Genomic DNA, 13,871 nt, shown 5'->3' with positions numbered 1-13,871 from the left:
ACCCCCTGCTCGAAGCAGGACCAATTCTCAGTTAAATCATCCCAGCCAGGGCTTTGTCAAGCCTGACCTTAAAAACCTCTAAGGAAGGAGATTCTACCACCTCCCTAGGTAACGCATTCCAGTGTTTCACCACCCTCTTAGTGAAAAAGTTTTTCCTAATATCCAATCTAAACCTCCCCCACTGCAACTTGAGACCATTACTCCTCGTTCTGTCATCTGCTACCATTGAGAACAGTCTAGAGCCATCCTCTTCGGAACCCCCTTTCAGATAGTTGAAAGCAGCTATCAAATCCCCCCTCATTCTTCTCTTCTGCAGGCTAAACAATCCCAGCTCCCTCAGCCTCTCCTCATAACTCATGTGTTCCAGTCCCCTAATCATTTTTGTTGCCCTTCGCTGGACTCTCTCCAATTTATCCACATCCCTCTTGAAGTGTGGGGCCCAAAACTGGACACAGTACTCCAGATGAGGCCTCACCAATGTCGAATAGAGGGGAACGATCACGTCCCTCGATCTGCTCGCTATGCCCCTACTTATACATCCCAAAATGCCATTGGCCTTCTTGGCAACAAGGGCACACTGCTGACTCATATCCAGCTTCTCGTCCACTGTCACCCCTAGGTCCTTTTCCGCAGAACTGCTGCCTAGCCATTCGGTCCCTAGTCTGTAGCTGTGCATTGGGTTCTTCCGTCCTAAGTGCAGGACCCTGCACTTATCCTTATTGAACCTCATCAGATTTCTTTTGGCCCAATCCTCCAATTTGTCTAGGTCCTTCTGTATCCTATCCCTCCCCTCCAGCGTATCTACCACTCCTCCCAGTTTAGTATCATCCGCAAATTTGCTGAGAGTGCAATCCACACCATCCTCCAGATCATTTATGAAGATATTGAACAAAACCGGCCCCAGAACCGACCCTTGGGGTACTCCACTTGATACCGGCTGCCAACTAGACATGGAGCCATTGATCACTACCCATTGAGCCCGACAATCTAGCCAGCTTTCTACCCACCTTATAGTGCATTCATCCAGCCCATACTTCCTTAACTTGCTGATAAGAATACTGTGGGAGACCGTGTCAAAAGCTTTGCTAAAGTCAAGAAACAATACATCCACTGCTTTCCCTTCATCCACAGAACCAGTAATCTCATCATAAAAGGCGATTAGATTAGTCAGGCATGACCTTCCCTTGGTGAATCCATGCTGGCTGTTCCTGAAGTTAGTGACAGGGTTTTTTTTTTTTGTCAGTTGAAGGGACTCCAGGTATCTGAGTTCTGAGAGTACCTCACTCTACTGGCCACAGGCCAAGACTTGAGATAGGAAGTAGACAGAACAGGAGACTCGTAATAGCTAGGTCACTATTCAAAATTTGGTCTGGTCAATATCAATTAAGAATTGTCACAATCTTTCTTGTGGTCTATGTCATATTAGCTAATGGTCTCAGTTCACTTCTTAGTGGGCAGGTGTCCAAAAATCACAAAAATCCAAAGCAAGCCCAGCCCAACTCTCTTCCTCCCAATCTTTCCTGCCCCAGCTCTGCTGGCTGCCCCCAGGTGTTCCCCATAAAGTGTCTGTCTGATACTGCTTTGGTTGTGGTGTGAGCCTGACATTTTGGAATTTTCATATGTTTGGTTGTTTTGGTATGCTGCCAAAAATTTCCTGACTCATGCACGTAAGAGAATAGAAGGGAACTGGTGACTTTTAACAGTTTATAATTCAAGAAAAACTGAATGGAATTTTATGAGACAAAGAAAATGCAGTTCCACAGCTCATAGACTCATAGACTTTAAGGCCAGAAGGGGCCATTGTGATCATCTAGTCTGATATCCTGCACATCTCAAGTCACAAAACCCGCCCCGCCACCCCCACCCCATCCTCTTGTAATAGACCCATAACCTCTGACTGAGTTATTGAAGTCCTCAAATCATGGTTTAAAGACTTCAAGTTACAGAGAATTCACCATTTGCTCTAGTTTAAACCAGCAAGTGATCTGTGCTCCATGCTGCAGAGGAAGGCAAAAAAATCCCAGGGTCTCTGCCAATCTGACTTGGGGGAAAATTCCTTCCTGATCCGAAATATGGCAATCAGTTGAACCTTGAGCATGTCAGCATGACCCCCCAGCAAGACACCTGGGAAAGAATTCTCTATAGTAACTCAGAGCCCCGTCTATCTAGTGCCCCATCTCCGACCACTGGGGATTTTTGCTACTAGCAATTGCAAATGGGTAGGGTTGCCAATTTTGGTTGGGCATATTCCTGGAGGTTTCATTATCTGACATAATCTTTAATTAAAGCTTAATCTTTAATTCCTGGATACTCCAGGACAATCCTGGAGGGTTGGGCCACATACCATTGTAGGCAATTTCATCATCCCATCACCTCCATAAACTTATCAAGCTCAGTCTTGAAACCGGTTAGATTTTTTGCCCCCACTGCTCCCCTCGGAAGGTTGTTCCAGAATTTCACTCCTCTGATGGTTAGAAGCCTTTGTCTAATTTGAAGCCTAAACTTGTTGATGACTAGTTTATATTACTTTGTTCTTGTGTAAACATTGGTGCTTAAATAATGCCTCACCCTCCCTGCTATTTATCCTCTGATGTATTTATAGAGAGCAATCATATCTCCTTTCAGCCTTTGTTTGGTTAGGCTAAACAAGCCAAGCTCTTTGAGTCTTCTCTCATAAGGTAGGTTTTCCATTCCTCTGATCATACTAGTAGCCTTTCTCTGCACCTGTTCCAGTTTGAATTGATCTCCTTAAACATGGGAGACTAGACTTGCACACAGTATTCCAGATGAGGTCTCACCAGTGCCTGGCATAATGGCAATAACATTTCCCTATCTTTACTGGAAATCCTTCGCCTGATGCACAGCCACATTTCACTGGTAGCTCATAGTCATCCTGTGATCAACCAATACATCCAAAGTTTTCTCCTCTTCTGTTGCTTTCAACTAAGAAGTCTCCAGCTTGTAGCAAAAATTCTAGTTAGTCCCTAAGTGCATGACCTTGCACTTAGTACTATTAAATTTCATCCCATTTCTATTTCTCCAGTTTTCAAGGTCCTCCAGATCTTGTATGATATTCTGGTCCTCCTCTGGATTGGCAATACCTCCCAACTTTGTGTCATCTGCAGATTTTGTTAGCACATTCCCACGTTTTTGCCAAGGTCATGAATGAAAATGTTAAAGAAGATTGGTCCCAAGACTGATCCCTCAAGGACATTCCCTCTGCTGAATATCAAAGGTCTGCTGAAAACAATAGAGGTGTGTGAGATTGTCAAAGAAAAAGTCACAAAAATCATTATTATGGAAATTGTTAGGCAACCTTAATGTAGGGACTGTAATCTGCTTCCCCCGATAATAAGGATACATATTCTACAGTAAAGCAGGGTCTGGCTAGTGATTCCTTCATAGGAATGATCATTCATGCAAACAGCCTTGATCCTGTTCAGTAGCCTAAGGGGTACTCTTTTGTAGTCACTGAATATGGACAAACGTGAAAGATAAAACCATTAAACAGTGAAAAGTCTTCCAATCACACAATGTGTGTAGCTGTATAATGATGTGTATTCAAGGTATGATTGTTCTCCACTCTTTGTGGGCACTCAGAGGCAGAGGAAGAAGGTAGTATCTTGAACAAGCCCAGATTCTCATGGATTAGCTATTGACTGTGGAAGACATTTTTTAAAAAAGTGTTGTAGCCATGTAAGTCCCAGGAGATTAGAGAGACAAGGTGGGTGAGGTAAGAAGGGTCTGAAGAAGAGCTCTGTGTAAGATCAAAAGTGTGTGCTGTCACCAACAGAAGTTGGTCCAGTAAAAGATATTACCTTACCCGACTTGCCTCTCTTATATCTTTTGAGAGTCCAGAAAGGCGGGCTTTCATGAATATTCTGTCTTAATGAGTAGTGTTGGGAAGGAGTCACAATCTTTACCCACATTAACTGAGGTTTAAAAAGCTCATGGTATCGGGCTTCTTTCTTAGCATCTCTTAACTCTACACTTAGAAATGTCCACTTATAACAAGAAAGTTCCACTCATACCGGGCAAGGTTCAGAATCACTGCTGTCAGGAGAGTAATTTCAACTGGTCAGACATTTATCTTTCCCAGTGATTGTCCATGAGCATCCCGCATACACTTTGCTTTTCCTTTTAAATTATTATGTGAATTGCTGGGGGGCTTTATGCTTTTCTGAATTATTGCTCTTGTTATTGGTGATCCTTCATTTATTCTTCTTTTCAGGAGCCAGAAACTAGGAAGAATGACATCTACCAGCATAATTAAAAAGATGTTTACACGTACGCTTTCTGGAATGGACATGTAGCAATGGAATTAGTTTAGTATTCTAGCAAAGAGCATAAAAATTGAAGTCTCTTTATTTTGATTCAATTTTCCATACTGAAAATATACACTACAGCTTTCCTTTATAGAAAACATTATGAGAAGGTTGTATCACTAGGTGTAAGAGTGTATTTAGATATGCTCTGACTTCTTCTCCTTCTTATATTAAGTGATAACGCAATGACAATAATGGAAAACTAACTCATAATGAAATTAACTAAGTGGAATTTTACTATGTCAGTTCTTGGAATTGTAATTTATGTAGCTGATATTGCAGCAGATATCTGGGTCACTAGTAACTATTTCTGTGAGGGACAATATTCTTTGGGTATTTTGACACTGGTTTTTAGGAGTCTGTCATCAGTAATAGTACAGATTTTTAGTTATGAATGGTTTAAAGAAGACTGTGAAAGCCCTTATCCTCGGAAGCTGAACTGGATTTTTCTACTTCATTTCTTGCATGGTGGAATTTTTACAAGGTAAAGGCCAACTTTCAAATATTAAAAAAATAAATCATATTGCTTTTAAACACTCTCCTACAGTATTGCCTCCCAATATTGCAACCGTGAGCTAATACATAAGAAACTGAAAGCAAAATTCATTGGAACTAACTTTAAAAAATGTGAAACTGACAATCTATTTTCATTGTCCAAAATGAGGGAGTACATAATAAAGAGTTAATTTAAAAAAAAAACAACTTTCACTTTTAGTAAAGTGAGGTATCATTTGTAACATAGTTGATGAAATGTGTTCTTTTAAAATATATAAACTGCCGGGATCCCTAACAGCTGTGGTTGCTATTTTGTAATGAGCAAATTTTTTCATAGACCTGATTTTGCATGTTGGTTTATTTATGGCACTCAGCTCATCTGCAGATGCTAAATGAAATGGTGGGTTGTTTCAAAAATTATATAAGTTTTATATTCAAATGAGCTGTCTGAGTGGCCAGAATGGATGCTAAAATATTTATAATTTATGAACAGTCTAACAAATCTATCCTGAAAAAATAGATAATTGATAATTTAGTAAAGCTTTTGATACTGTCTCGCATGACCTTCTCATAAACAAACTAGGGAAATGCAACCTAGATGGAGATACTATAAGGTGGGTGCAAAACTGGTTGGAAAACCATTCCCAGAGAGTAGTTATCAGTGGTTCACAGTCATGCTGGAAGGACTTAACAAATGGGGTCCTGCAGGGACCAGTTCTGGATCTGGTTCTGTTCAATATCTTCATCAATGATTTAGATAATGGCATAAAGCACGGATCTCAAACTCAAATGACCACGAGGGCCACATGAGGACTAGTACATTGGTCCGAGGGCCGCACCACTGACACCCCCCCCCCACTGCCCCGGCCCCGCCCCCATTCCACCTCTTCCATGAGGCCCCATCCTGCCCCACCTTTTCCTACCCCTGCCCCCATTCCAACCCCTTCCCTGAAACCCCCACCCCAACTCCGCCTCCTCCCTGCCCCCAGGGAGTGCAGGAGGGGTGCGGGGTGCGGCAGGGGCTCGGGGCAAGGGTGCGGAGTGCAGCAGGGGGCTCAGGGCAGGGGGTCGGGGTGCAGGAGGGGTTCAGGGGGTGGGTCCGGCCCGGCGCACACTGGGGACAGGGCAGGCTCCCTGCCCGCCCTGCCCCTGCGCCGTTCCGGTAAGCAGCTGGAACCTGGGGTGGGGGGCAAAGGGGTCTGTGTGTTTTCATGGCTGCTCCTCTAGGTACCTCCCCCAAAGCTCCCAAGGTTCCCCGTTCCCAGCCAATGGGCGCTTCGGGGGAGGTACCTGGAAGAGCAGCCAGGGCAACACACAGACCCCTGTGGCCCCCCTCCTTCTCCCCCAGGTCCCAGCCACTTCCCGGAGTGGTGCGGGGGCAGGGCAGGCAGGGAGGGAGCCTGCCCTGCCCCTGATGCACGCAGGGCTGGAGCCGCTCTACGTAAACGCTGGGGAGGTGGGGAGGAGGCTGCGGGGAGCTGGCGGGCTGCAGAAAATAACCCAGCGGGCCACGTGTTTGAGATCCTTGGCATAGAGAGTACACTTATAAAGTTTGCGGACGATACCAACCTGGGAGGGGATGCAAGTGCTTTGGAAGATAGGATTAAAATTCAAAATGATCTGGACAAAGTGGAGAAATGGTCTGAAGTAAATAGGATGAAATTCAAGAAGAACAAATGCAAAGTACTCCATTTAGGAAGGAACAATCAGTTGCACACATACAAAATGGGAAATGAGTGTCTAGGAAGGAGTACTGCAGAAAGGGATCTGGGGGTCATAGTGGACCACAAGCTAAATATGAGTCAACAGTGTAACGCTGTTGCAAAAAAAGCGAACATCATTCTGGGCTGTATTAGCAGGAGTGTTGTAAGCAAGACATGAGAAATAATTCTTTCACTCAACTCTGCACTGTTTAAGCCTCAACTGGAGTATTGTGTCCAGTTCTGGGTGCCACATTTAAAGAAGGATGTGGACAAACTGGAGAGAATCCAGAGAAGAGCGACAAAAATGATTAAAGTTCCAGAAAACGTGACCTATGAAGGAAGATTGAAAAAAACTGGCTTTGTTTAGTCTGGAAAAGAGAAGACCGAGAGGGGACATGATAACAGTTGGGGACATGATAACCCCTAGGGAGGTTGTGGAATCTCCATCATTGGAAATTTTAAAGAGCAGATTAAACAAACACCTGTCAGGAATGGTCTAGATAATACTTAGTCCTGCCATGAGGCAGGGGACTGGACTAGATGACCTCTCAAGATGCCTTCTAGTCCTATGATTCTATAATATGCAGTACACATCTTATTCTAGAGGAATCCCTTTAACAACATATGTGGTGTTCACCTCTTACCACATCTGCTCCCTCAGGTCTGAGCTCTGGAGCTCATATTCAGTGCATCAGATTTGCACTTACTTGGTGTTTGGACAAACTCAGGCTCTGATGGTTGAGTGTGTGTAACAGGTTGATTTACTTTAACAGTTTTTCTTGAAAACATTGCAAACTATACAGATGTTTACATTTCAGAGGCAAGAACCAGATGTTTGCATTCTTAATTGTTTTATAACTTGAAAAAGTTACAGATGTTTTGCCAAGCAGTGCAGGATTTTATTTATGGAAGATTACTCAGAACACAGTAAAATAGATATGCAACAAATGTAATACAAGAAAACAATTCCACCTGTAAGTTTCTTTCTTTTAAGTAATGGAGTCAGAACCAAATCATGGAAGTAGTGCACAGCTTGTATGTCAAGGTTGCATTGTAAGAATCTCTGCAAGGAGAAGGGCATCTCTAGGCCAGTGGTCTCCAAACTTTTTGGCTCATGCACCCTGGAAGACCTGCTGCAGGCGTGCTGCTGACAGAAGAAGACCGGAAGACCTGCCACAGGTGGGCCGCCAGAGGGGAACACCAGCCCTGGACATGCAGAGCTTCTGCCGAAGAACAAAAATGGCAGAGTGCCGTCTGGCAGCGATCCTGCTGCCGCGCACCCCCTGGGATCATCTCGCACACCCCCTGGGGTGTGTGCACCCCAGTTTGGAGACCACTGCTCTAGGCCATGAAGTAGTAACGTAGCTGCTCTGTAGCTGTGACTGCTGCTTCAGGACTGCAATGCTTAGGCCCGAGGCTGGTGTACACTCTGCCTTCTTTGGGGACAATGGGTAGTGCATTGCTGGGACACAGGGATCCCACACAAAGCAGATCACTGCAGCAGGTAGGTGGCATAGATGTTCAAATCCCGCCTCTCTCCTTTTCCTCTGTTAAAGCAAAGCATTGTCATAGGACCTGTATCCTCCATGGCCACAGAGCAGGATTTGGCTCTTAATGCTGGTGAAAGGTGTCATAGTTAAAATTCAGGTGACTGAAATCTGTCTACTGAACAGAAATATCATGAGCTCCAGCACTGCAGGCTGTCCCCACCAATGTGCCTCACCCCTGACCTAGAGGGATCACCCACCTACACTGATGAAAAGGGTAGTTCAGTTTCCATGCCTATTCACTACTGGTCTCTCTGCTGAAGCAGCCAGGTGTGGTTGTAGCTTCCCCATTTTAACTCAGTCCTCAGATGCATTCACCATTTCTGTAAACAATCACTATTTTCCCCACCCATGTCCCCGGTGTGGAACCCCCAGCTAGCACCATAGGGTAGTTGGCCAAATGTAGGGAGAGAGGTCACACTTGGAATTTTGGGCCTTGTGCCTGGAAGCCCCCTAGAATGGCTCTGCAAGGAGTCTGAGCTGTGCTTAAACTGTCCCTGCATTAGAATTCTTTCAGAATGACTATCAATTTTACATGGAAAGCTCTCAGTACTATGGTGACGGGCAGCAGTATAAAACATGGTTTGGCTAAATTAAGAAACTTACCTCAAAATATGAATATTTTTGAGCTTTAGAAAGATCATGGCATTTCAGCATCTCTGAAAACAGCCTATTTTTTTTTTTAGTGGTATTTCAGGCACAAATCGAGTCAAGAGGGGGGGTTTTTTGGGTGTGTTTTACAGTCTGATTTGAAAAGCAAAGAGGTTTGAACATGTCAGAGAAGTGTCCAAACTTTTGGATGCTACTTTGAGCCTAATCTGAACTTCTAAGATGTGTTCACTGTTAGTATATATTTCAGAGCTGGAACCAGTCTTCTCAGGAAAACCCTAGCCACGGGACACACCACCAAAAAAAGTAGGCAAAATAAAGGATAATTCCCTAGTGGAATGGCTGTTTTTCCACTGTTTTGCCAATGGTGGAGTTAGAATCGGTTCTCTGGACAAGGCTAGTGGAAGTTCCAGGGATTTGAAAGTGGAATCAATGATAACTGAATGGTCTCTCTTCAGCAGACAATTTGCACACCAGATGTTTATGAATCACTTAAAAGCAGAGACTGGGCAAGCACTCAGTGGAAGAAAGAGATTGTTACTTTGCCTTGAAAGATGACGGGGTGAGGCCTTCATGGATACTTATTAGGAGATTTTCTTTCTTGTATGTTCATTGCTAACTGGTTCTGAAAGACTCTTTGTTTATTGCTAAACAATTCCACAGGAAATAAATGATGTAATTATCCCTTAGAGCCTGTTCTTTTAGACTTGGCTCACCATACCTACTATCTGCAGGGCTTTCCTCACCCTACTTTAAACTTCCACTTTGGAGGCAATGGGCCAGATCCTTAGGTAGCACAGGTGTAACTCCTGACATCAAAGGATCTACACTGATTTACACCAGCTGTGGATCTGGTCCTACATCTGCTTGCAGCTATCATTTTTTTCCCCAAGGAGGACTGAATAGATTTCTGTGTGCAGATGATCACAGTTGCTTCCTTAAATGTCCAAATGGTGTCTCTTTTGACTAGAGTTTAATATTCCCTCCCCTCAAGGGGCTAAAGCTAAGCACTCTATTTCCACAGCCCTGCCAACTCCTCTAGGACTGAAAAACAAATGACTTGGTACTGGGAATTAAACATAGGTCTCCCACATGGCAATACAGATATCTTGAACAGAAAAGGTACTTCACAAGGCAGGAAGTAAATCTGTCATGATTCACTAGCTCCAGTATAATGTATCATTCCATTTAGTTTTCTTTCAAAGGAAATGATTATATAGCCTTAAGGACAAAATAGAAGTGTTTTGAGAGGTCATTTATACGCCCTCAATATCTGACAAAGAATCTGATTTATCATATGACACCATCCAGATCATATCATTGTATGAAATATGTGTGTCCTGACAGTTATTTTCTGTATTGAAAGTCTCTTGGGTTCCTTAGAAAAGAAACAGCTTAAAGAATTAGGGCTACATTTAAAAAAATGAACCCACAAAAGAATGCGCAAATTTGATGTAGATGTGCAAATCAGCTGATGTGCATGTTAGGGGATACATGCATACACACATAGTTTCATGTATGCACAATCTCCAGTTTGCATGTGTACATCTAGGGATCTGGGTGCATGAAAAATGAAAGTGTCATCCTAAAGTGAAGGGGACAAGGAGGCGGCAAAGGGGAGATTCAGAAATATATCCTGTTTAAAGAAATTAAACTTAATTAACTCAATCCTATGGTCTTTACTCAGGCCAATCTCATTCCATTCAATTTACTTTGATTGCACCCATTACTAACATTAACCTCAATGTGCATTTTGCATTAGTAAGAAGTAAAGTTTCCCATTCAAAGAGAATTAAAAACAAATAATGATACTTTGAACTGAGAACAAAATGGCTAAAATCTTAACTAGTTTTCACTATTTTGTAGAACAGTGCTTTAAAAAAAACTCTGTCTAACCAAGTTTTTATATATATATTTCTCTTTGTAGATATTGGTTTGCACTGAAACATGGCTACCAGGCTGCTTTTAAACAAAACTGCTCTGGAGATGAACTTACTGGGGGCCCTGCCAGTATCATTCATAAACGTGCCATTGATGCATTGGCTGATATTAGTATGCTCAGGGTATTTAAGACTTTCCTGAAGACGACACCCCAGCTCATTCTTCAGATTTACATCCTGATGGAGCATGACAAGGCTGCCTTCAGTCAGTGTAAGTCTCTCTCATTTGAAAGTTGAATATAGTTAAATCTCCACTAAGAAGGCAATCACTAGTATCAGGTAAAACTTTAAAGTATTCCCTGTCATATCCCAGTACAATTTTATTTAACATTTAGTTTAAAACTTCCTCTATTAGGTTATCTATTTTACTAAACTCTGGGAAAAGTTACACTGTAATATGTAATAATAATACTTAAGAATAACATTGTATTGTGTTTGATAAGTGAAAGCTAATGGATGTAACCAACTGAATCATTTCAGAGTAGTCTATTTTGTTTTCACTTATTGAATAGGTAGATATCTAAGGTACTTCTATGGCTCCCATTACTGAGCTCCTCACAGTCTTTAATATATTCCTCCTAACAACACCTCTATGATGTAGGGCAGTGCTATTATCCCCATTTTACAGATGGGGAACTGAGGAACATAAAAGGCTAAGTAACTTGCCCAAGGTCACACAGAAATTAGTGGAGGAGCAAGGAATTGAACCTGGGACTCACAAGTGCCCCAACAACAGGACCATTCTTCCTCTCAGATATAAAGAATGTTTAAGTAAAAATATATTAAGTTTTTCCATGGAACTAACATCTATCCTTGTGTTTTATTTAGATGCTTCCATCATCACATCTTTCTGCAGCATTTCCTGGTCAACACTTGACTATCAGATATCATTACGAAAATCTCTGCCTGATAAAAATCAATTTGCTGGGGTGCCTCCTAAGTTACTGTACCTCTTGTATAAACTGTTCACACTGACTTCTTGGATACTGAGTATTGCACTGGCCACCCTATTAAATATCATAAGTAGTATATTTCTGCTAATATTTCTTTGGACCTTGGGCTTCAGCTGGACTTTGAAGCAACACACTATGTTTTGCAAATCTAAGAGGATGGAATTTTTATACAGGACTGTTGTTGGGATCATTCTTATTTTTACATTTTTTAATGTCAAGGGGGAACAAACAAAAATACATATTTCTAGTTATTATGCCACTCATGTGCTTGTAACTTCAGGCATAATGTGTGTGTTCTGGAAGACTTCAGTTACTGAGCAATTATATTTTACATTTGTGAGCATCACAGTTTTTCTCACTCTGGTGTTAGGTATTATTTGTCTTATTGTTTATTATATGTTTTTCCACCCCACTATTTATTTCAAACAAGAAAGTGCTTCAGATAAAGTTGATGGACTAGCAAGAGAAAGAGAAAAAGAAGAAACCAGTAGAATAAGAAATTTCATAATGCAATGAAGAGGATAGAATTATGTGAATTTTTAAATATGTGCAAATCGAAGCAAATATTACCTGGACTGTCACTTACTCTGTCTTTACTTTTCCTACTTGCAGTGAGCATTTCAAGTAAAATAATTGCTAATGGGAATGGTAGTAGTTACCAGCTCTGAATAATTATTGGTTCTGCTGTACTACCCTACAAAGCAAAGACTTTATAAAATAAACTAAACACTTCTGCAAAGAATATTGGTGTTTTTCTATCACTTGCAAAATAAATAAAATACAAAAATAGCCCTTGTAAAGGCAAAACAAACAACCAATCCTACTTTCCCACCCAAACCCAGTTTTATTTTGTCCACACAGAATGTAGGAAAAGAAAACCAAATCAAGTTACTGTTGATATTGTCTTTGTTTCTGAAATGTACTTCTTTTCAAAACAAGGCTCACATCTCCTTGCTTGGCAGTGTTAAAGGCCTGGGCTTCATCTGAAATAACCAAGGACCATGATCTGTTAACTGTACCTGAACACAGGGATCACAGAGGACTGGATTTACCCTCCTGGTGAGAGAGGTACATGTATTCTCTAGGAAGGGTAGCTACAAACCCAGAGCCCTCCCCTGGGAGTTCTACCAGGAAACAGTAACTTTAATTGGGCCACAGTGCAATAGGACCCTGGCCAGAAAATGCTTTTGCGGAGATGTGCTCAATCAGTATATTTTACAGATGCTCTGGTAACACACCCTCCTGTTTCATTGCTGTGCTCTCATCCTCCCACACACCCTGTGTGGATTTTCAGATGCCAGTAGCTTGCAGACCTGGATTATACCAGCACTGCAGTCTAAATGACTAAAAGCTAAAGGCAGGAATCTCACACAGAGGAAGAGATATCTCCCTTGAAACTTTTCTCTCCCAATGGTTTTTAGGTCTAATGCTTTAAGTGTTAGGCTATGTCTACACTAAGTTACGTGACTCCAGCTACATCACTAATGTAGCTGGAGTCGACATAGCTTAGGTTGATTTACTGCGGTGACTGCTCCGCACTGGGTTGACGGGAGACACTCTCCCATTGACTTACCTTACTCCTCTCATTCCCGGTGGAGTACTGGAGTCGACCAGAGAGCACTCTGCCATCGATTTAGTGGGTGTTCACTAGATCCGCTAAATCGACCCCCGGTGCATTGATTGCAACAGCATCGATCCCGCAGTAGTGTAGACATAACCTTAGTCTCAGCATAGGGAAGGCTAGAGTCCTGGTATACAGCTGTTATGTAATGTTACAACGGCTGTGAAGGTGGATGAAGACTGCAGCAAACTGAGGATTTCCAATCATCATGGTGTCCATGCCATTGGTTTCAAGTCCTCTATCTGTCAAGGGTAGTGTGGTGACTGTTGTGCACCAGTCTCCCCACTTTAAAAGAAGTCCCACACAGGCATCTTCCAGTTTTTGGGAAAATAACATTTGCACAAGTCAAAAGTCTGGTGGTGATTGGCAAGTGGCGATGGGAACAGGACAGTGAAATCCGGAAGTTCCTAGTCACAGACCGACACGCAGGCGGTGGGTGTGTGATAGGTGTCTTGCCTGAGGATTGAGGCCGTTCGAGCATCTTGGCAGCTGCACCCACGACTGAACAGTCCCTTTAAGGATCCACTCTGCTCACCCAACATGGGGAGGGGGTTAGTCTTGCTGGATGCCAGACCATCGCCTCCCAAAACAGGTCCTGTTCTCTCCGCTGAAAGAAGGGTACCGTAACATGGGTGGACAACGGAAACGTTGTAAGGACTTGCTGAAGGACAACCTAAA

General features: G+C 42.6%; 1 protein-coding gene across 1 annotated transcript; it reads left to right on the top strand.

The window, feature by feature from the left end:
- Positions 1-4,537: 4,537 nt before the first annotated feature.
- On the top strand, positions 4,538-12,127 carry XKR9 (XK related 9; the record flags this gene model as incomplete). The annotated part of the gene is made up of 3 exons (XM_084621394.1): positions 4,538-4,809; positions 10,607-10,830; positions 11,448-12,127. 3 exons carry the CDS (start codon positions 4,538-4,540, stop codon positions 12,086-12,088), a joined length of 1,137 nt encoding a protein of 378 aa, XP_084477520.1. The 3' UTR covers positions 12,089-12,127.
- Between the last annotated feature and the right edge of the window lie 1,744 nt (positions 12,128-13,871).

This window comes from Lepidochelys olivacea, assembly GCF_965140295.1.
Source record: "Lepidochelys olivacea isolate rLepOli2 genome assembly, chromosome: 2".
Lineage (NCBI taxonomy): Eukaryota > Metazoa > Chordata > Testudines > Cheloniidae > Lepidochelys > Lepidochelys olivacea.
Note: the sequence above shows the minus strand (reverse complement) of the source record. Positions and strands in the feature narration are given on the sequence as shown.